At 42.2% G+C, this 22005-nt stretch overlaps 1 protein-coding gene across 1 annotated transcript in view; it reads left to right on the plus strand.

The window, feature by feature from the left end:
• PGM5 (phosphoglucomutase 5) overlaps nucleotides 1–22005 on the plus strand; it is a 191305-nt gene that overhangs the window by 137430 nt on the left and 31870 nt on the right. Inside the window, exons 9-10 of the mRNA XM_029202378.1 lie at nucleotides 80–263; nucleotides 17932–18066. Coding sequence (XP_029058211.1) covers nucleotides 80–263; nucleotides 17932–18066 — 319 coding nt within the window. The remainder of the gene's footprint in view (nucleotides 1–79; nucleotides 264–17931; nucleotides 18067–22005) is intronic.

A 22005-nucleotide genomic window follows, 5' to 3' on the forward strand; every position in this document is an offset into this window, starting at 1 on the left:
TGACCTTGAGAGGCCCACCCAGCTGCTGGTTCTCTGATAAGATTTGTGTTTATCCCGTGTCCTGCTCCTCCCTCACCAGGTTTGATTATGAGGGGTTAGAGCCCAAGACGACCTATTACATCATGAGGGACCTGGAGGCCTTGGTCACAGACAAGTCCTTCATCGGCCAGCAGTTTGCTGTGGGGAGCCACGTCTACAGTGTGGCGAAGACAGACAGCTTTGAGTACGTGGACCCCGTGGATGGCACTGTGACCAAGAAACAGGTACTTGCTATGAAATCGCCAGAACAGGTTATCAAGCAGAGGAGGGGTGGTGTGCGGTGGGGATGCAAAATATCCTGCAACTGGAGAGATCTTCAGCGGTGATCTGCTCCGAGCCCTTCATTTTACAGACGAGAGCCCTGTGGCCAGGAGAGAGGAAAGCCCTCGGCGAAGGTTACCTACCTCCTTAATGGCAGGGAGTGGATTAGAATACAGGGCCCTGGCTCTCTGTCCAGTATTCTCTCCACTTGGTAACTGATGGGCCAACACCACACACAGATTTAGACCCAACATTTCTTTCTGAAATGTTTGCAGCCTGCAGTCCCTCTATATAGTGGCCATGACTGGTGACAGATTCAGAAAAGTTTCCAAGAGCAAGGGATCCCTTTCCTTGGGACCCCCAGGTACAGGGATGTTTCACCTTTTATTACCTTATGTCATTACCTTATGTCAATGATAGGAGCTTAGCCAGATGGGTTTGTTACTCCTGGTAGGGGAAGAAACAATTGGAAATTTTGCCCCACAAACCCCAAAGTAAGATTTGTGGTGGAGAATTATATTAAATGAAAGATAAGTGGCAAAATCAACCACAACTTTTATTATGATCTCATCTCTGTGAATTGTATGAGAGATGTTGAAAGCTATTACCATTATTTTTCTTCTCGATTTTGTTTATTTATTGGCTATGGCAATGTTGGCCACTCTGGGAGCACATTTTAACATTTATAGTCTAAATAAGACACTGAGTAATGTTAAGAGAAGTTCCATTCTAAAATCCCCAAATTCTTATCTTCTTATACGTACTTCACCAAGTACAGACAACAAAATAAATCAGAAGCTGTAGGCTTTAGGGGACTCGAGGTAACGGTAGATATTGCTATTTTTATTTTGACTAGTGTTTCATACATAGTCCTTGCCCTAGGGTCCCCTGACTTGCCTATGTTCCAAAGCCCATTACCCTCCTGTTACTCTTGCTATATTCTCCCTCTGGTCTGCTTAGTTTTGTAGAGATCTTTCATCTCTATCAAAATGTCAGTCTTTCATTCTTGAAGGCCTTCCATGGCTGGACAAATTCATTACAGTCTTACTTTGGAAAGGTGTAGGGTAGTGGAGAAAATAGTGTTTAAGAAGTTTGAAGACCCAGAATTGAATCCTATCCCTGCCACTTATTAGTTGGGAAGGTTGTTGGGTTTCTTTGAGCCACAGTTTCTTCCTCATCTGTGAAACATCTATCTCACAGAGTTGTTTAAGAAATAGAACGAAATAGCATACATAAAAACTCCTAACCTTTACGCAAGGCTTTGTAGTTGTGATTTGTTTTGCACAAGGATGCTTTCTTGTAGAATGGATTGAATTCTCTCCAAAATAATACCAGTGAATCCCTGGAGATATGAAGCCAGCACACAGCACATGTGCATCTTTGAGCCTCCATGTCTCAGATAATCTATTCCAGTTTGGTACCATATTTTCACTTCTGTTTCACACAGGGTCCTCAGAACAAACTTCCCTAATCCAAGACTTATTTTGTTGTTGTTACTGTAGAATTTAAGAGTCGTAAAATACATGCTTTCTAAAGTATCCCTGAGAGGTTTTTTGTTCCCTGATGAGGAAGGCTTGAAAACTATTCCTTGAAGGGAATGTCTAGTCATTGGTAGGTTCTGGACCATATCAACTCATGCAGAGCTTGTTTGTTGAGCTCATTTGTTTTGCTGTTAAATCTACTAATACTCTACCTTGTTTCTTCTTCAATGCACTCAGCATTTGGGTGCTTTTTTTTTCTTGGCTTTTCTTTAATCATTCACACCAGGCTAAGTCCTCAACTGGATCTCAAGTTTGGACTTCGATTTATTCTGTGTTCCTCCCCTTCAACCCTGAATATTGGTTTCTATTTTTACTCCGGCATTTATTGATGTTTTCCCCATACTCCTTCATCTGTCCTCAAAGGTGACCATAAATAGATAAGTGCTACCAGGACCTGCTCTTGGGAGTTTCTCAAGTAACAAAGGAAGGGTAGTTGTTCATCTTCCCGGATTCCAGGACCCAAGCGATACCTTCATTAGCTGGTGGCCCTGAGTCACACTAGAGATTCTTGCTGGTCTGGGTTTGGCTCAGTGAGGGTTTTGGGAGATCAGTTAACACTCAGCGGCATCCCTATTGTCAGCAAGCCACAGATGGTTCTTTTACCACAGTTGTTCCTGTTGGAACAGAGGGGAAATTCCTCCACAGGTGTGGCCATTGCTAATCTTTCACCACTGAGGACCATGTTTCAGCACTCGTGGGATGTCAGTATTATCAGCATTCACCTCAGGGGACAGTTGAGTCTGGGGCATAGTTTATGCAACGTTGTTGCAAAATAAACTATCCATTCCTAAAAGACATATTTGAATTTAAATAAACTAGTATTATTTTTAAATAGTCATAAAGTGCTTTGGTGCATTCATTCAGTAGGTATTTCTTGAGAGCCTATCAAATGCATAGTATTGGTTTTTTTCATGGTGCAGTTTTTTAATATAAATATATAACTGCTCTATTGAGATATAATTCACATAACATACCGTTCACCTATTTAAAGTGTACCATTCAATGGTTTGTAGTACATAGAGAAAGTTGTGCAATTGTTACCACAATCAATTTTAGCACATTTTTAAATCAACCTCCCCCAAGATAAACCATCTACTCTTTAGCTATCATCTCCCTTCTAACCCCTGGGAACCAATGATCTACTTTCTGTCTCTATAGATCTTCCTATTCTGGACATTTCACATAAGTGGAATCATATAATATGTGGTCCTTTGTGACTGGCTGCTCTCACCTAGCACAATGTCTTCAGGGTCTATCTGTGCTATACCATATATTACTACTTCATTCATTTTTATTGCCGAATAATAATTCCACTGTGTAGATAAACTACATTTTGTTTATCCACTCAGTTGATGGACATGTGAGATGTTTCTACTTTTTTACTATTATGAATAATGCTGCTGTGAATATTCATGTAAGTTTTTGTGTAGACGTAGGTTTTCAATTCTCTTGGGTACATACCTAGGAGTGGAATTACTGGATCAAATGGTTAACTCTCTGTTTAACCTTTAAAGAAGCTGCCAGATAGTCTCCAAACACAATTGTACTATTTTACACTCCTACTGGCAGTGTATGAGGGTTCCAATTTCTGCACACGTCCACCAACCCTTGTTATTATGTTTTTTCAATTATAGAATACTGTAACTTAAAAATAGTCTACTATATTATGGGTTATTTCAAAATTAAGATACAAGGAGACTTAACCTCCACAAGGAGAAACAGAAGTATGCTTCACCTAGCAAAACTGAAAGGAAACATAATAATGTAACATCTCTGTTTGCTGTCGGAGGCCGATTGCTATGGTTTCTCCAGTGTTCTGTCATGTTGGAGTCAGACAGACATAGGTTTGAAGGCTGACTTTGTCACTGCCTAGATTTGTGGCTTTGGGCATGTTACTTAACTTCTTTGAACCTCAACACAGTGAAGGGGAGGGGGAGGACGTGCTGATAATTACCATATAGGGTTATGGAGAAGGTTTTAGGAGAAAGACTTATAAAGCCCCCAGGCACAGTAGCTAGTACTCATTTGATGCTCAAGAAATATCAGTTCCTTCCCCCTTATCAGAAGCCTTAACTTGACTGCATGTCAGTCTGAGGAAAGGGCGTGAGTGGCATTTAAGTGTATAGGCTTAAAGTCAGATTGTCTTGGATTTGAGCTTCGGCTCTGCCACCTCCTGGCTGGGTGATCTTAGGCAAGTTACTCAACCTCCCTGTGCCTTTCTCTCCTGTCTGTGGAAATAGGAATAGTAATTGTGGCTAACTCATATGGCCATTGGGAGAATTCAATCAGATAATAGATATAAAGCCCTAGTACCTAATAAACATTAATAACTGGTTAACTAAAATAAGTTATGCTAAAAGAGCATCCTTGGGAAAGAAAGATTTTGGCATTTAATGAACCATAAATGATAAGCAAAGCAGTGGGGAAGAGCATATACAACAACAAGTTTGCAGGGTGTCACGCGAAGATACGGGAAGGCCCCGTCAGTTTCTGAGCTATTTGTGAATTGATTCTAACTCACATTTCTCTGCCTCCCCCCACGGCCCCCCACCCTCCATCACACATACATTTTGCTTCAGAAAGAAAAAGGTTTTTTTAAGGCAGCTCTGTCCCCTTTTTGTCCTTGATTTGAGGTCAGAGTCAGGAAGCAGACCGTGGGAAAAAAAAAAGCTGTTTTACATGTATCTCTAGAGATAAAGAAGAAATGCTTCTCCATCCAAAATGAAATGAAAATCCTGTTGTGGTGATAAGCCATCCCTCCCACCCGCACCCACCATCTATTCCACTCCTATGGAAATGTTCAGCAAAATCTATCCTGCCGGGCTTCCCTGGTGGCACAGTGGTTGAGAGTCCGCCTGCTGATGCAGGGCACGCAGGTTCGTGCCCCGGTCTGGGAGGATCCCACATGCCGCGGAGCAGCTGGGCCCGTGAGCCATGGCCGCTGGGCCTGCGCGTCCGGAGCCTGTACTCCGCAACGGGAGAGGCCACAGCAGTGAGAGGCCCGCGTACCTCAAAAAAAAAAAAAAAAAAAAAAATCTATCCTGCCTGTGAGATCCTGTGGAGGTCATTCAAAGAGCAAGAAGGAACCCCCTGAAGTACTCATCCCCTGATGTGAATTCCCAGGGACCTCACTGGCCTCACTGTGGCCTGTCGGGTCTCATGGAATTTACTATGGCTGCCTCCAAGTGTCTGATATTTTTGTGACCTTGGGTGCCAGGAGAAAAGTTGATGTGTGTCTTCCATTAAACAGAACCCAAGAGAGGCTCTGATTTAGAAATAGCAATTGAGAGGCGTGGTTCAACAATTGGAGCTCGTCTTTCTGTGGTCCCATGAGGATGTGTCACTTGTTATTTTCTGATAAAATCTAGTCACATGAATGAATGATGATGGTTTCTTCAAATACGAGTGGGAAAAATAGCCAGTAGCTACTGTGAGAGTAGGGGAGCAGTTGGATCAAACTGCTGACTAATTTAAGAGGTTCTTGATTTATGCCTTATAAATAGATGGGAGAGATGAGGAAAGGTTAGACGGCTCCTTAAGGCATGAAGGGTGGCCCAGTCTTTCCTCAAGGATGGATTCATTGTGCAAATATCAAGATTTTCCATGGTGCTTGGCACGCTCTCTCTTCCCTCAACTATCACTTTCCCTGGGAACATTATCAATACCCAGATTATCTGTTAGTGTTTTCCTCCCCATCTCATCCTTCCAGCCCTGACTATGAGACTCTCCGGCTTTGGGAGAACGGATGCTCCAATGCCGGTGCTGTGAAAGAAAGACAGCTTCACAAATGGTACCAGCACTGAGTGATGGCATATTGCCACCAGGGTGGGCATCAGTCCAGAACTATGACCTGTATTTTGAAGATTAGCTTTGAAGTGAGAAACCTTGATACTTCAGGAGCAATATTTAACCAAACAAGTCTCTCTTTATGTCTCATCCAACTCCTTTATTTCTATTTAAAAGATCAAAACTCATTAAATTCTATGAGTGCTGAAGTCATTTGCAAGTAAAAGTTCAGCTGATATTTTTTAAAAAAAACTGATGTAAATAAATGCGTACCAGTTAACTGATGTGGAAAACCAAATCCAATTTGATTATGTCAGACTAACTTTGAGCTTATTAATACCTCTTCAAGTTATGCAGGCTGTGTGGAAACATTTTTGATGTTGTCCTTAACCTGGAAAAAAGAACCATTTGAAATTAGTTCAGAGACAAAGCACACTTTGAAGACTGATTCTGAAGTCAGTTTGCTTTTAGTGTTGTTATTTTAATATACAAGAAGGTGTCTGTACTTCTTAATTTTGGTATTTAGAAATAATAAAGAAAGTGAATTGGCAATCTTGAAATCACATTTCAGTCTGACATGTGGTGCTTCAGTATATACTGTGGTGTTGCCAACTCCTGGTCAACAGATATAGAGAAGTTTACTGAGGCCTCGTCTCTGGTGGCCTCACATGAAGGCAACTGAACAGTCTTAGCTGGAAAATCTGGGGCCCCAGAGGGGCTCTCTACTCAGAGTTAACTGGTCATCCTTTAACTTCAAGCTTCAACTTTTATTACATTCCAATCAATGAACCAAGTGAGAGACTGTCATATTAACAATCCTTGTCCTGTAATATGCCATTTGCTAGAGTGTGCTTTGGGCATCTAGAAGTAGAATTTAAGAAATCACTTCAGTCAGACTGGTTATCCCACCTACGGAATTTAGCTAAATCTGAATGTTAGTACCTATTAACAGTCCTTGAGTGACAGAAATGTTTAGGGAGTGAGGTGTAATCGTTAAATGTATACTGTGATCAAACCTGGGTTAAAAAAATCCTTTTTACGTTGCAAGTTGTGATGTCTAAAAAAATTTCCCTTAATAAATACACCTTCCTTTCCCACCTTAGTACAACATGGTGAAGGTAGTAGAAGTTTGATTCATTCATGTCTGCATCCATTTGATGACTATTTTCCAAACACCTACCACATGCAGTCAGCTTCCTGGGCATTGAGGATAAAACAGCACACAGGACAGGACAGCAGGGAAGGCAGACTGACATTAATCTTGTAACGACTACAGAGTTTGTTTAACAATATTACAGAGAAATCACTTATTTGGAAGTGCATAGGAGAAGGAACAAACCTAGACTAGGGCTCTGGAAAGCTCTCCATGGGGAGATGATACTTAAGCTGGGTCCTGAAGAATGGTTGGAAGCTGGCTCTGTCGAAACTATCTTATCAGACTACATGCTTTTCTTCCATCATATGTACTTAGACAGTTGTTTAGCTTTCCAGAGAAAGAGCTGGGTTTCCTATGGGCAATCACATTCCCCATGGGATGTTACAATAGCTGTGATTATGATTCTCAACTCCAGTGCTCATTCTACAACACTGTAGTTGTGGGAAGTAGAGACAATTGGGCCTCTTAGTAGGATACCTTGAAAACTATGGATTAAAAAAATTTTTTCCTAATGGCTACTTTTCCTATGATTTTGCCTATTTGCCTTTCAAGGACCAAATATATTTTCAGTGCTTTGTAATGACCTGTTGGCTGATTTGGAAACAGAGAGAGGGAGACACTGTTTTTGGTTAGTTGGGAAGTTCTGACTCCCCTGCTTCCGATTTGTTGGAGTTTTGTTATAATGAATTACCTTCTCCTGACATAATTGATTGCTTTAGGGCTATCTTCTAAAATGTTGGTAGTAGAATCCTGCTAAGATGTGTGGTAAGAATCTAAGCATTCTGGAATGGCATCCCAGTTACTTCCTACTGAACTACTAATGTCTGTGTGTAGTCCGGAGGGCAACCATCACCAGGAAACATAAATATTAAAGGAAAAAGCTGCAAACTGTCACAGGAACTGAGGGAGGAAGCTACCCCTGTTGTCTGGGTAAAGTATGTCTGAATCCCAAATATCCCAGAACCGGGCCTGGTGTTGAGTGAACAGGCATCAGCAGCCATTTTGGCCATTTTGGCCAAAGACCCAGGGAAATGGAACATGTGTGACCTAGTTCCATTGTTCCAGACTTGATAGTTAGAATCTGGGTGAGGACTAATTTATGTCTTCACTTCCCACTTCGCTTCTCATCACCTCATGTGGTTTTTGCTGGATGTGTGTTGTAAAAGTGCACTTAAGAAGCCATTTGACCTTGATTTCCCCAGATAATTATTTGCAATTGTTGGCTCCCAAGAGTACTGGTTGGTTGTAAAAAAAAGGCTAGATGAGAATTGCTCCCAAGGGTAGGGCAGCTGGGTATGGCTGTGTAGTCAGTGCACTGCACAAAGACACGGGCCTAATGCTGGAGGAGAAGCTGAAATCCAGACCAGCCAAGAGGAAAGATGCTCTCCTGTAATTTGTCCACCCAGAGAGGGCATTGCTTGTAATTTATATGAGGGCATGGTATTCACTAGCAGCTGCCCAGCTCAGCCACTTGTGAACTCATGCTCACAGCTAAGTCTGTGACTTAAACAAAGAAAAATGGGGTAATTCTAGGTGATTTTTTTCGTGGCAAGAAATGTCTGTCCAATCCAAATCTTCTGCTTTATAAGCTGCATGCTTTCTTCTACAAAATATGGTTCAGATATTACACAGCGATATTTTCACCTTGAAGCGTTCCAGATAAATCGTTGGGATTTCCTGTGGGAGATAACATCTGAGTTAATCTCACAGAGTCACTCCCTTCCAAGCCTGTCCTGTCTCCAGGTTCATATGCCTGGGGTGGCCAACTGACTGTATATGCGACATTGTACCAGATTTCAGGGCCATGTGCTGTTTTCCCCTGGAACTCTTCCTAAGTCGGTATTCAACTAGGTCAGATGCTGCCAAATAACTGTTGGTAATGTACAGTTCCTCCTTCCCCGCCTGGCTGCAACATGTCCTATAGTCTCCAAACTCACATCTGGCAGCTCTGCTTGTACTTAGCAACTTGCAGATTTCCCTGCGTTGATTTACACAAGGGCTTAAAAAAAAAAGAAAAAGAAAAACAACCCAAGATTCATTTATCAAACGTTTATCAGATACCTACTCTACAAAAGGCTCTGTGCCAGTTTGCAGGACCATACAAAACATATGAGATATGGTTCAAATATTTCACATGAGAAGCAATGTATGGCTCTCAGAGGTTTCATATGGTTCAACCTAAAATTATAAGCCTGCAGTGAGAAGACATAGGCTGAAACCCTGGCTCCTCCATTTACTGGTTGTGTTACTTTGAGCAGGTTTTCTGACTTCCCTGTTCTTTTCAGTAAAAGGAGGAGATGGCCTGGATGACCCTGAGGTCCTCCTTTCAAGACCTTAGGATTGTAAATTGACCATCCGGGAAAGAGAATTTTATTGCCAGGAAGCCAGTTCAGTGGGAGATATGGAGAAGATAAATGGTAACAGATCTTTGTGTTTAGTAGTGATTTCAGAGGACATGGCAAAGTTTTAAAAATAAAATTAATCTTAATCCTGCCTAATTTAAAAATAAGTATGTAGCATCGCACCACAAACCATCGCCATTTAGGCTTTATTTATATAGTGATTTATAATTTTCAAAGCACTTTTCACATACATTTTCTGATCTGTTGCTCACAACAATCCAGTAAGCCAGGGTGTATTATTTTTCATCCGCTTTTTAGGAAACTAAGGCTTAGAGAGCTTAAATGACTTACTCAAGACCGCCAGCTAACAAGCCAAGCCAGAATTTTAGCCCAGTTCTCTAGTTATTCCTATATTGTTTCCAAACTCCGCAAACGGCAAACCAAAGAGGGGGCAAATCTGGGGAGGAAAAGAAATGCTACAGAGATAACTGGAAGCAGATTGCAGGATTTTTGTGTGGAGCAGTTCTTTAACCATTCTTTCTCATTGGGACAGAGCTAAGGTGGGCAAAACCCCACCCTGGTCACTGAGGCATACAACTATGGCCACTCAAAGGGTTTCCCCTGGGCTGGAAGTGCAGTGCCCTTTGTGTACCCCACCCCATACTTAACATTATCTTCTCATGGAGGAGAGCATCTTCATCCCTTCTTTGAGCTTGGGGCTGTTGTGTCATCCTGGAAATTCCCGCTCCTATAGCTGCTATGGTTACGGTGGTATCGTGGATTCCTTCACTGTTGCTTCAGGAATTCCTTAGGAGATTGTGCTAGAAACAATTAATGTCAGATGCTCAAGAGGAGATGCTTCTAGTGGTTCTGCTGCTGACAAGGCGCTAGGAGGAGGCTTTCAGGACTCAGCAGCAACATGATGTTTTATTAGGCCCCTGCGTTATGGCCTCCTAAGATCCCAGTCTGATGGTAGTATATGCAAGAAACCTCAGATCTTAAAGGCATCTTCCTTAAGACTGACGTGTGGTATAGTCAGTCACTTGGTACATGAGGGAGGTGACCTAGAAAAAAAAGGCTACGACAGTGCTGTCCGCATTTGGCTACACATTAGAATCACCTGGAGAGCTTTTACAATCCCAGTGCCCAAGTCACACCCCATACAAATTAAATCACAATGTCTGGAGTGAGAGCCAGGTACCACTAATTTTTTAAAGACCCCTAGCTGATTTCAGCGTGCAGTAAATTTTGCAGTCAATAGGCTAGCTAATGATTTGTCCAAGATCACACAGCTGGGGACAGGAACTTACCATGGTTCAACTCCACTGTTTTTAGCTAAAACCGACCCTTGCCCTAAAAATGAAGGATGAGTAGACATAGTATCTTTCACAACTGCCCTTCAAGGTGAATATGTAGCCCCAGTTCATTAGTGAAGAATATGAGTGTGTTTCCAGTTGGCCTTGTTACATGTGGAAGGAGGCCTTCCAGTAATGCTCACACCAGCTGTTGGACATGTAATGACATTCATTCAACAAGTGTCTATGGAGGGCCTACTGTGTACCAGGCTTGTCCTAGGCTGTATCAATAAACGGTGAACAAGGAACGTAAGGGTTTTCCCTCCCAGAGCTTATCAGCTAATGAAGGACCCAACGGCATAATTCAGTGATTCCAACACTTTAGGGTTAAGAGTGTAAAGGGAACTTATTTTATTCATTTGCACTGGGCCTTGTTTCTTCAAGAGGATTTGTGGCAGCAAACACACATAATGAAGTTGTTAGAATATAAATAAGAAACAGAAATCAAGACTAGGGAAAATATAAATAAGAGTAGAGAGTCAAGAACAGAAGAAGAAAAATTTTAAATTATGCAAGTCATAAGGATCCACTTGGGCTGAACCTCAAATTTGGCATTAAGTGTCCTGGCAGGCATATTAAAAAGGAAACTATGGTTAGTTATAAAGTTCTTGTTGACAGAAAGAAAAAAAAAATACCATTTCCTCGGGGAAGGAAAGGCTTTCCTAACAACTTGGCTCTTGAGGGGATGTCTAATGTGGAGCTTCATACAGTCTCCTATAGTGACTGCGAAAAATGGATTTTATAACAGTGCCTTGCAGACCCTGCAATAAAAGTGAGGATATAAAACTAAAATGCGATTTAATAAATCTGTTCCTGTCATGAGTAGGTGATCAGAAGTAAGTTGATTTGGGCCAAATATATGTCCAGATGAACCTATGACTGGAAGGTGAAGTGCCTGGGGGATACCCTTATAACAGTCTTCATAGTTTCTCTCTACTGGGATTTCCATAGGCATACGGTTATATTTTTCATTTTCTGGGGTAGAGTTGAAGGGTAAGTGTTCCATGTTGTGGATAATGGAATCGTTTTTACCAGGGATCAGCAAACATTTTCTGTAAAGGGCCAGATAGTAAATATTTTAGCCCTTGTGGGCCAGACGATCTCTGTCATAGCAATTCAGTGCTGCAGTTGTAACACAAGAGCAGCCACAGACAACACATAAGTGCACGGGCATGTCTGTGTTCCAGTAAAGCCTGATTTATAAAAACAGGCGGCAGGTCAAATTTGGCTGACAAACTATATTGCCAACCCCTGGTTTAACCTAAAAAATTTTCTAAAGCCAAGTATATTATTGGTATTCTTTTGTTGGAATTATGGAACATTTCGAAACTTGGCAAGTCGTGGTCAGTGGTTACTTTGGCCTTATTATTTAGTTGATAGCAGGTGATGATACATGCTGGAGAGAACATGGTTCATGCTGAGGCTACAAATTCATTAAGCTCATTGGCACAACAAGCAGACCCCAAAGCAATCCAGCACAACTATTCACACATCCAAGTGACGCTCAGCAGACATGGAACTAGGGTCGTTGCAGAAGAGAGCTGGGCTGGGTCTAAACATTTTTTGTTCCATGTGGAGAAGGAGAATTGTTATGGTTTTCATTGGGAGGTCTCCAAAGCAACATGGATTCTCTATTAAGATCTCATGGTTCCTTAGGACAGAGAGAAGACACTGGATTATTTCCAGCAGGCTGATGTGTGCTATTCACTCCCTTATCATCTTTTCGAGTGTAAAATCTATTCCAGGCTACCCGATACAGATTCTAACCAACCTTCCATGAGTACAGCCAAAGATATGGCTACACTTAGTGAAAAAACAAAACAAAACAAAACATGATTTCACTGTAAAAGGGGCTTAGCTATGAGCAGATAATACATGTTGAAGGTTTATCACGGCCTGAATTCTTAAGTACCCCCCACTGGCCATAAACTAATCTGGGAAGTTAATTGTGTAATGGAGCTACTTTAAAGGGTTAAGTCTGGGAAGTCCTCAGAAGAGGTGGCTTCAAGTGATTTAGTATCTGCAACAACAGGTGCTTTAGGGCTTCGGCCTTAAAATCTGTAAAAACATGGCTGTGGGGCTTCCCTAGGGGCACAGTGGTTGAGAGTCTGCCTGCCAATGCAGGGGACACGGGTTCAAGCCCTGGTCTGGGAAGATCCCACATGCCGCGGAGCCACTAGGCCCCTGAGCCACAACTACTGAGCCTGCACGTCTGGAGCTTGTGCTCCGCAACAGGAGAGGCCACGATAGTGAGCGGCCCGCGCACCGCGATGAAGAGTGGTCCCTGCTTGCCGCAACTAGAGAAAGCCCTCGCACAGAAACGAGGACCCAACACAGCCAAAAATAAATAAATAAATTAATTAATTAAAAAATTAAAAAAATATATATATATAAAAAAACATGGCTGTGAATACAATGGTGGAACCAACCTTTGGGGCTTCATTGTCAGTCTGAACAGAATTTGGTATACCATACTTTCTGGATAGCAGGGAATTGTTTTGTTTGCTCTGTTGGGAATTTCCTAACTATTCACTTCTCCAGCAGCATAAGGTGGTTAAGAAAATAATTTTGCTCATTGTGATAGAATATTTCAGGCTTATGGAGAGCAAATACTGTCTTTATCTTCATATACCCAGGGCTTAGCCCTGTACCAGATCCCTAAGGGTTGCTGTAAAATGTGTGCCTAATGAATGAATCCCAGACAAAATCAACCTGTTTGCATAGCTAGTGTCACAGAGTGATGGGCTGCCAGGAAAGGACATGGCTCCTTTTTATTACACAAATTGTGGCAGACATTGAACCCTCCAAAAGAGACTAAGCTTTTTGTTTGGGCATTGGAACAAACCATGCCTACACAACTTAAAAAGCAGAAAACCACACAGATGGAATCGTAGTGTTTCCCAGCAGATATCACCAGATGGGGGAGGGAGTAAGAGATTAGCGATCAAGTTCATGTGGCATGTATGAATATTTTTAATAATGCTATTCTTAACAAGCAGGATTTGAGGCCAGAGACGTTTCCAGGGTAAATTTCTTAGGGAAAATGACTGGTATCAAAGTTGCCTGAGACTTCTATTTTTTTCAGAAGTAACAAGTGACCAGACATATTATTTTGTTCCCGGCTCTCTTTCTTCTCGCCCCTGCCAGTATGCTTATTTATAACAATAACTTTCACAGTTGCCTTAAGAAAACCAATTTCCTTCAACAGAAGTCACAACATGATCTTACAGTCATACTTTTTTTTTTTTTTTTTTTTTTTGCGGTACGCGGGCCTGTCACTGTTGTGGCCTCTCCCGTTGCGGAGCACAGGCTCCGGACGCGCAGGCTCAGCGGCCATGGCTCACGGGCGCAGCCGCTCCGCGGCATGTGGGATCTTCCTGGACGGGGCACGAACTCGCGTGCCCTGCATCGGCAGGCGGACTCTCAACCACTGCGCCACCAGGGAAGCCCCAGTCATACTTTTTAAAATGTTGCTGCCACTAATGAGAAGAGATGCATAGAGAATAGTGACGTTCCGAGGCAAAAATCAAATCCTGGGCAGCAGTGTGAGGTGCTGCCACAGCTCTGCCCCGACCCCACCCTGGTGGCCAGGTCTTACCAGTAGGAAGGAAGGAGAGAACCAAGAGGATGAGGACGTACACAGAAACCCTCAGAACCTGGCAGATGCTCCTGAGCATTTCATTGTAGGCTTCCATGGCTACCAGAGGAATGTGGGAATGAGGACAGAAACAGAGCGGAACTTAAGCAAAGTCTAACATCATGTGGGGGTAGCTTTAACACGGGTAATTTGTCATACTGTAATAGATAAATTGCCTACCTGACTGCATTCAGCAGGTTCATAAGGGACAAACTTTGGCCCCAGGGACATTTATTTATTTTTTTAAACATCTTTATTGGAGTATAATTGCTTTACAATGTTGTGTTAGTTTCTGCTGTATAACAAAGTGAATCAGCCATATGCACATGTATATCCCCATATCCCTTCCCTCTTACATCTCCCTCCCACCCTCCCTATCCCACCCCTCTAGGTGGGCACAAAGCACCGGCTCATCTCCCTGTGCTGTGCGGCTGCTTCCCACTAGCTATCTATTTTACATTTGGTAGTGTATATATGTCAGTGCCACTCTCTCACTTTCTCCCAGCTTACCCTTCCCCTTCCCCGTGTCCTCAAGTCCATTCTCTACGTCTGCGTCTTTATTCCTGTCCTACCCCTAGGTTCTTCAGAGCCAGTTTTTTGTTTTGAGATTCTATATATATGTGTTAGCATACGGTATTTGTTTTTCTCCTTCTGACTTACTTCACTCTGTATGACAGACTCTAGGTCCATCCAGCTCACTACAAATAACAATTCCATTTCTTTTTATGGCTGAGTAATATTCCATTGTATATATGTACCACATCTTCTTTATCCATTCATCTGTCGATGGGCACTTAGGTTGCTTCCATGTCCTGGCTATTGTAAATAGAGCTGCAATGAACATTTTGGTACATGACTCTTTTTGAATTATGGTTTTCTCAGGGTATATGCCCAGTAGTGGGATTGCTGGGTCATATGGTAGTTCTATTTGTAGTTTTTTAAGGAACCTCCATACTGTTCTCCACAGTGGCTGTATCAATTTACATTCCCACCCACAGTGCAAGAGGGTTCCCTTTTCTCCACACCCTCTCCAGCATTTATTGTTTGTAGATTTTTTGATGATGGCCATTCTGACTGGTGTGAGATGATACCTCACTGTGATTTTGATTTGCATTTCTCTAATGATTAGTGATGTTGAGCATCCTTTCATGTGTTTGTTGGCAATCTGTATATCTTCTTTGGAGAAATGTCTATTTAGGTCTTCCGCCCATTTCTGGATTGGGTTGTTTGTTTTTTACTATTGAGCTGCATTAACTGCTTGTATATTTTGGAGATTACTCCTTTGTCAGCTGCTTCATTTGTAAATATTTTCTTCCATTCTGAGGGTTGTCTTTTCGTCTTGTTTATGGTTTCCTTTGGTGTGCAAAAGCTTTTAAGTTTCATTAGGGCCCATTTGTTTATTTTTGTTTTTATTTCCATTTCTCTAGGAGGTGCGTCAAAAAGGATCTTGCTGTGATTTATGTCATAGAGTGTTCTGCCTGTGTTTTCCTCTAAGAGTTTTATAGTGTGTGGCCTTACATTTAGGTCTTTAATCCATTTTGAGTTTTTTTTTACATTTTTTTCTATTTATTTATTTTTTTACATCTTTATTGGAGTATAATTGCTTTACAATGGTGTGCCAGTTTCTGCTTTATAACAAAGGGAATCAGTTATACACATACATATGTTCCCATATCTCTTCCCTCTTGTGTCTCCCTCCCTCCCACCCTCCCTATCCCACCCCTCCAGGCGGTCACAAAGCACAGAGCTGATCTCCCTGTGCTATGCGGCTGCTTCCCACTAGCTATCTACCTTACGTTTGGTAGTGTATATATGTCCATGCCTCTCTCTCGCTTTGTCACAGCTTACCCTTCCCCCTCCCCATATCCTCAAGTCCATTCTCTAGAAGGTCTGCGTCTTTAGTCCTGTCTTATCCCTAGGTTCTTCATGACATTTTTTTTTTCTTAAATTCCATATATATGTGTTAGCATACGGTATTTGTCTTTCTCTTTCTGACTTACTTCACTCTGTATGACAGACTCTAGGTCTATCCACCTCATTACAAATAACTCAATTTCGTTTCTTTTTATGGCTGAGTAATATTCCATTGTATATATGTGCCACATCTTCTTTATCCATTCATCCGATGATGGACACTTGGGTTGTTTCCATCTCTGGGCTATTGCAGATAGAGCTGCAATGAACATTTTGGTACATGACTCTTTTTGAATTATGGTTTTCTCAGGATATATGCCCAGTAGTGGGATTGCTGGGTCATATGGTAGTTCTATTTGTAGCTTTTTAAGGAACGTCCATACTGTTCTCCATAGTGGCTGTACCAATTCACATTCCCACCAGCAGTGCAAGAGTGTTCCCCTTTCTCCACATCCTCTCCAGCATTTATTGTTTCTATATTTTTTGATGATGGCCATTCTGACTGGTGTGAGATGATATCTCATTGTAGTTTTGATTTGCATTTCCCTAATGATTAATGATGTTGAGCATTCTTTCATGTGTTTGTTGGCCGTCTGTATATCTTCTTTGGAGAAATGTCTATTTAGGTCTTCTGCCCATTTTTGGATTGGGTTGTTTGTTATTGAGCTGCATGAGCTGCTTATAAATTTTGGAGATTACTCCTTTGTCAGTTGCTTCATTTGCAAATATTTTCTCCCATTCTGAGGGTTGTCTTTTGGCCTTGTTTATGGTTTCCTTTGGTGTGCAAAAGCTTTGAAGTTTCATTAGGTCCCATTTGTTTATTTTTGTTTTTAATTTCCATTTCTCTAGGAGGTGGGTCAAAAAGGATCTTGCTGTGATTTATGTCATAGAGTGTTCTGCCTGTGTTTTCCTCTAAGAGTTTGATAGTGTCTGGCCTTACATTTAGGTCTTTAATCCATCTTGAGCTTATTTTTGTGTATGGTGTTAGGGAGTGATCTAATCTCATACTTTTACATGTAACTGTCCAGTTTTCCCAGCACCACTTATTGAAGAGGCTGTCCTTTCTCCACTGTACATTCCTGCCTCCTTTATCAAAGATAAGGTGACCATCGGTGCGTGGGTTTATCTCTGGGATTTCTATCCTGTTCCATTGATCTATCTTTCTGTTTTTGTGCCAGTACCATACTGTCTTGATTACTGTAGCTTTGTAGTATAGTCTGAAGTCAGGAAGCCTGATTCCTCCAGCTCCGTTTTTTGTTCTCAAGATTGCTTTGACTATTCGGGGTCTTTTGTGTTTCCATACAATTTGTGAAATTTTTTGTTCTAGTTCTGTGAAAAATGCCAGTGGTAGTTTGATAGGGATTGCAGTGAATCTGTAGATTGCTTTGGGTAGTATAGTCATTTTCACAATGTTGATTCTTCCAATCCAAGAGCATAGTATATATCTCCATCTGTTTGTATCATCTTTCATTTCTTTCATCAATGTCTTACAGTTTTCTGCATACAGGTCTTTTGTCTCATTATGTAGGTTTATTCCTAGGTATTACCCCTGGGACATTTATTAAATATCACCCCATTCTTGTTACCTTTACCGCTTTCTTATTTCTACATCACCAGACCAAGGGATCTTGAGCATCTGTTCATAGTTTTGCTCCTAACCCTCCCCCAACATGAACCAGAAGGCAACAGAAATAGAATAGAGACAAATAGATAACCTTAAGTAACTTCTAGGTTTACCTCACTGTCCTGTTTGGTGCGTGTAGAGAGCCAATTATAAATTGTCACAATGCCGAGCATCTTTGGATGATAAGAATACGCCAATCTCCAAGGTCAGTATTCGTCATTTTTAGCTGTGTATTCATTTGTTCACTGATCCATCCTTTGATATTCTTGCTCTTAGGGCCTGAGGATCATTTTCTCAGATGCGTCTCGGCTCATCTTCCGGCTCAGTTCCTCCAGTGGTGTGCGGGCCACCATCAGACTGTATGCAGAAAGCTATGAGAGGGATCCCAGTGGTCATGACCAGGAGCCCCAGGTACCTGAACGGAGCTGTGCTCTCAGCACTGTGTGTCTTACTGCTCCTGGAAAACTTAAGGAGCTTTAGTGGGGGTGATTTTACTTTCTAGAGAGGTGTATTGATAGCTCCAGCTATCAAGGACAAACTGCGAGTGACTCTAAGCAGATTTAACTCATTTATTGCAGTGTTTGAAACAGAAAAATTGCTCTCAAGCATCTATGAGTTTAGACCAGCATTTCCGAAACCACTTGCCTCTCTTGACTGTTCTACAGTTTGTTGATTGTGGTAACCTCAAGAGAGGCACCTTGTATACACCAGTTAAGGAAATTTTGAGTTAGAGTCAAGCGGGTCAAACTCTTCAGAGCCTTGTCTATACTCATGTAAATGATGGGTTCCCAAGTGTTCGGAAAACTCTGGGTTGGACCATGTCCGTGAGGTGCCACTATAGATGCTACCCAGGGCTTCCTCTCTGAGGTTGCTGCATGGCCCACTGTGAGAGGAGGGGCCATGGCTGGTCTGAATTTAAAGTGAAGGGAGGACGCTGACACAGCTGGGCTGGCCTGTGTATGGCAGAGCCCCCTCAAGTTTTCAGCACAGAGCTAATTAAAAACTCACTTAGAAAAGCAACAGCGCAACCATATCCTCACCCCCGTATTTGTTAAAGCTCCAGGCAACATTACTGAATACCAGAAAGTACCCATTATAATGTTGGGCACTTCCATCTACACTGCTAGCTGCCCCTTCCTGCCTTGGTCTCTAGTTCAGCCTGGGTTTTGAGGCAGAGTCCTTGAGGAAATGGTTCCTTGAGATGAAACCATTGGTTCCATCTGCAATGCTTCTTTTGTGGAGAAGTAGAGAAACAAAGAAAAACTCACTGCTTCTCAGTGTAGAGTTGCCCAGGATTTTCAGGTATAATTTGCCAATGTTGCACCATGGATGGAATAAGATACCAGGGAGGGTTATCTTTCTTTGTAAGTAATTTAGTGGTTTTTGTTTTTGTTTTTAATGGTATCTTTCTTTGGAGGGTCTCAAAGAACTTGATGAAAATGGTACCATAGAACCTTACACCTGACTCTGTAACCAGTGGATCTATCTGGAGTAAAATTACCCCAGATGGGAAAGAAGAGGCCTGGGATGCCTCTGTTGTCAGGGTCACTGAGAGTGTGAAGGGGCAGAGCACGAAGCCAGCATTGAGACTTTGGCCTTTCCTTCTCAGGATCCCAGGCTCTCCACGCAGGGATGTGCCACGCTCTGCCAGCATAATTCGTTACTGAGTATATTTCACCCAAGATAGTACCAAATCATGCAAGAATTGGAGGCTAACACTGTCTTTCCATATAAAACTCTTCTACATCTCATGTTGGGAAGTGAGATTAAAGCAAGGGCCTGAAAGTCCAGAGCTACGTACAGGGTGAGGAATGATATTCCTGGCCTCACCAACTCTGACTCACTCTGATTCGAGGCTATTTTTTCCTCAACATTCCTTTCCCTATTTGCACGGGGTAAGTGGTTATGATGTTTGCTTATTTTTATTTACCTTTGCACTAACTGCAGAGGTATGTCCAAGCCATTAGACACGTGTAAAAATACCCTATACACATATGAGTCTCTCTCTGAGGTGGTCCCCAAAGGCCAAGTGGTACCACTTTGATTTTAAGGTTTACTTTGAAGTTGAAAACCACCACAGGTCTGCTGCTAGAAGGTTGTGTGGTAAGTATATACTTCAAAGAAACCATAAGTAATGCTGGTTATAATCGCCATTGCTGTGTATTTCCCATCCTGTTGGTTTAAAGTTTGCCACTTTGAATGGTTGGGAAATTCCTTCATTGATAAGGCTCTTCTTCTGATCGCTGGTATTCCTTCCCTTTGTAACCCTAAGTGAGGGTTTTGCCAGACCTAGCTAGGTGGGCCTCAGAATATTTAGCTTATGATCTAGCTAAAAATTTTAGATGAAAATAGAACGCCTTGTTCAAAGACCAGACATCACAGGCTCACCATCTTAAGCCGTACTGTGTAATATATTTCAGTCAAGATACAATTTAGAGTAAGATTTTAAAAGGCATCTAAACCCCTAAGGAAGAGGAAGCAGCATCTCTCAACAGGCCCACCTGTCTCAATTACTGCTGAACTGTCCCTAGGCATCTAAGTTTAACCACTGGGGGGCCTCCTTCCAGCACTGCTTTCCAGGACCACCTGCTTCTGCCTTCCAAGAGCTCTGGAAGGAAAAGTCTGCCGTTAACTGTTAACAGAGATCAAAGATAAGGCCTTCTGCTCAAGCTGCTAATATTATTATTGGTCCAGGGCCTGGCAGGGCAACACCAGCGTGTGGTGCTTTCTTAGCTACAGAGACCTCTTCCACCTTTTTATTATTTTTTTAAATTAATTAATTAACCTATATTTGGCTGCGTTGGGTCTTCGTTGCTGTGCGCGGGCTTTCTCTAGTTGCTGCGAGCAGGGGCTACTTTTTGTTGCGGTGCGCGGGCTGCTCATTGCGGTGGCTTCTCTTGTTGCAGAGCACGAGCTGTAGGCACGCGGGCTCAGTGGTTGTGGCTCACTGGCTCTAGAGCGCAGGCTCAGTAGTTGTGGTGCACAGGCTTAGTTGCTTTGCGGCATGTGGCATCTTCCCGGACCAGGGCTCGAACCCGTGTCCCCTGCATTGGCAGGCGGATTCTCAACCACTGCGCCACCAGGGAAGTCCCTCTTCCACCTTTTTAGCTTGTTCTGACTTAGAGCCCAGAAAGCAGAGAACAGATCCCCCCCCACACACAGTCCCACTTGCACTCAGAAGCCCATAAAAGTACGTCTCTGGTCTGTAGAGATTCCATTGATAATCTTACTCTAATGCAACAGGTATTTTTGGATGTTTTACCCACGCTAACAAGTTATTTAACAAGAAGACTCCCTTATTACTGTTATTTAACAAGAGTTCCCTTTAACTAGCTTATCAGCATCTGGCTCTTCTACTTTGCACATGGATAGTTTCTTTTCCAGACATTTTAGACACATGTGAACAGAACATGTTTTAAACATTTATACTGTGGTTGCCTTGTGGAAGTATTCATAACTATCCTAGTGATGCAACTAGGAAAACTTGTGATACAATCTATATGCACATAAGTCTCTACTCCTGAGTGTAGATTTTCCATTTGAGTCCTTTTGTCTAACAGTGATTATGCTATTTGTCTTAAGCTGATGTAAAATAATTTCTTATCTACATCAGAAAGTATTTTTTAAAAAGTTCTGTTCATGTGCACCTCAGAATTGGCGGTGAGGGGAGGAAGGGGGTGGGGAGGGCTCTGATGAGTTGCAGAAGTGCTTGCCTTGCCCTCACCCTGTGTCCTTGGTAAATTAGGAAGGAAAGCTTCCAAGGCCTATTTCTTGGAGATTACACAGTTTTCAAAATACAAGATTACTTTAATTTTACTGGCAATCAGTAGGCCTTCAATGAGCCCTCACACCCTCTGGGAATAATTTGGAAAAAGGGATGAGCCAAAAGAATTTAAATTCACAGGTCACCAGAAACAGTCCAGTTATTTCCATTTTCTTTCCCACCAAGCTTATTAGCAGGACCGCTAAATTCACTTTTTCTTCACCTTCTTTCCTTGTCCCTTTGAGCCTGAGGGTGGAATAGCTAATAAACAATAAAAGATCCAAAAGGAAAAGGAAAGAGAAGTTTAGCTACAGCCTGGGGTAATCACAGGCTGATAACCAGTTCCCTGCCCATCAGCAGTTGGCTTTGGAACTACAATTGCAGGTTGTGACCGCGCTCCACCCCATCCAGCCCCGGGAAGGAGACTGATCTTCTCTAACCCTCCTTACAAATTGAGGGAATTTATGTATGTATTTCTGATAAGCTGTACATAGAACACCTTAAAAACTAATATCTAAGCACCAGAAGTCTCTCTACACTGGATTCATCTGTCAAACCAAAGGCCATCTGGTGTTTTGTCCTAGCTG

This window comes from Monodon monoceros, unplaced genomic scaffold, assembly GCF_005190385.1.
Source record: "Monodon monoceros isolate NGI ecotype Baffin Bay Population unplaced genomic scaffold, NGI_Narwhal_1 Super_Scaffold_5, whole genome shotgun sequence".
NCBI classification, from domain to species: domain Eukaryota; kingdom Metazoa; phylum Chordata; class Mammalia; order Artiodactyla; family Monodontidae; genus Monodon; species Monodon monoceros.